The 1,332-nt window shown below is 47.3% G+C and overlaps 1 protein-coding gene across 1 annotated transcript in view; it reads right to left on the minus strand.

The window, feature by feature from the left end:
- Positions 1–146: 146 nt before the first annotated feature.
- The window catches only part of LOC106534198 (lon protease homolog 2, peroxisomal), a gene marked incomplete at both ends in the record, with an annotated part of 5,380 nt that continues 4,194 nt past the window's right edge, over positions 147–1,332 (minus strand). Inside the window, 1 exon segment of the mRNA XM_014030770.1 lies at positions 147–278. Within this exon segment, the coding sequence (XP_013886224.1) occupies positions 147–278 (132 nt within the window).

Below are 1,332 nucleotides of genomic sequence, written 5' to 3' on the forward strand. Positions count from 1 at the left end.
TAGACCCTACATGCTGACTCACTGTCAGACCCTACATGCTGACTCACTGTTAGACCCTACATGCTGACTCACTGTCAGACCCTACATGCTGAGTCACAGTCAGACCCTACATGCTGAGTCACTGTTCACCTTGTTATATACATCACCTGTAGTTTCTCCTTGTTGGAGGTGCGGATCATGGAGGCAACAACATCTGGCAGCGTCTCGCGGGGCAGACTGTCCAGCAGGCGTCTGAACTTGGCCACCACGGGCACAGACGTGTCCAACATCCCTAACAACTGCAAACACAAACAGTTGGGTCTGATTTAGTCCGATAAATCCTGAGAAATGTTCTAATCAGGCCTATTTTCCTGTCAGACCCTGTTCTGGTCCGGTCTGTGATGGTCTACAGGTCGATGCCTGCTTCTGGTTATTCTGAGAGTTCTGGTCAGAACCGCTGGGTTCCAGCACTGGACCTGAGAGCTGTTGTGACATCAGATTTATTCAGCTTTAATCTGCTGGAACGTGGCTGGACACATATCTGAGCATGAAGCTCTGAGGACTTATTGGAGACAGATTCCTCACATTCTGCTCACACAGGCCTGTGCAAAACTTTTAATCTGTCCATTCATTTCTTCACAGTCCTGAGAAGATGAAGGTCTCTGTCCTTCAGGTCTGGACGGTTCTGAATCAGGCTCTTCTGCAGCCCTTCATCAGCCTCTCACCGTGCTCTAACAGAACCAAACAACTCGCCTGCAGAAACCAACCTCAGGTGTCCAGGCCAGCGTACTTTATTTTGAAAGGAGAGGACAGAGACAGTGGACACTCTGAGACGGCTCCTCGCTGTCTGCAGCACATGTCTCTGCACCTGACGCCTCTGCTGCAGCTCTGAGTGTGACAATAAAAATAAACACTAAGAAAGTTCATCTGTTTTCACACAAAATAACATTTCAGGTGTTTGTTGCAGTGCATTCTGGGTAAACATGGCAGCACCAGCTCTGTTTTAAGGTTTATCTGAAGGAACAAGATGTGTGAAAAACACAATAAAGACAGACGGTAATAAGTTCTAACCATCCAACCACCATCCAACCATCATCCAACCATCCATCATCCATTCAACCATCATCCATCCATCATCCATCCAACCATCATCCATCCATCCATCATCCATCATCCATCCATTCCATCCAACCATCATCCATCCATCCATCATCCATCCATCATCCATCCATCCATCATCCATCCATCCATCATCCATCCATCATCCATCCATCCATCATCCATCCATCCATCATCCATCCATCATCCATCCATCCATCATCCATCCATCATCATCCATCATCATCATCATCA

The sequence above is a fragment of the Austrofundulus limnaeus genome, unplaced genomic scaffold (genome assembly GCF_001266775.1).
Source record: "Austrofundulus limnaeus strain Quisiro unplaced genomic scaffold, Austrofundulus_limnaeus-1.0 Scaffold1116, whole genome shotgun sequence".
NCBI classification, from domain to species: Eukaryota; Metazoa; Chordata; class Actinopteri; order Cyprinodontiformes; family Rivulidae; genus Austrofundulus; species Austrofundulus limnaeus.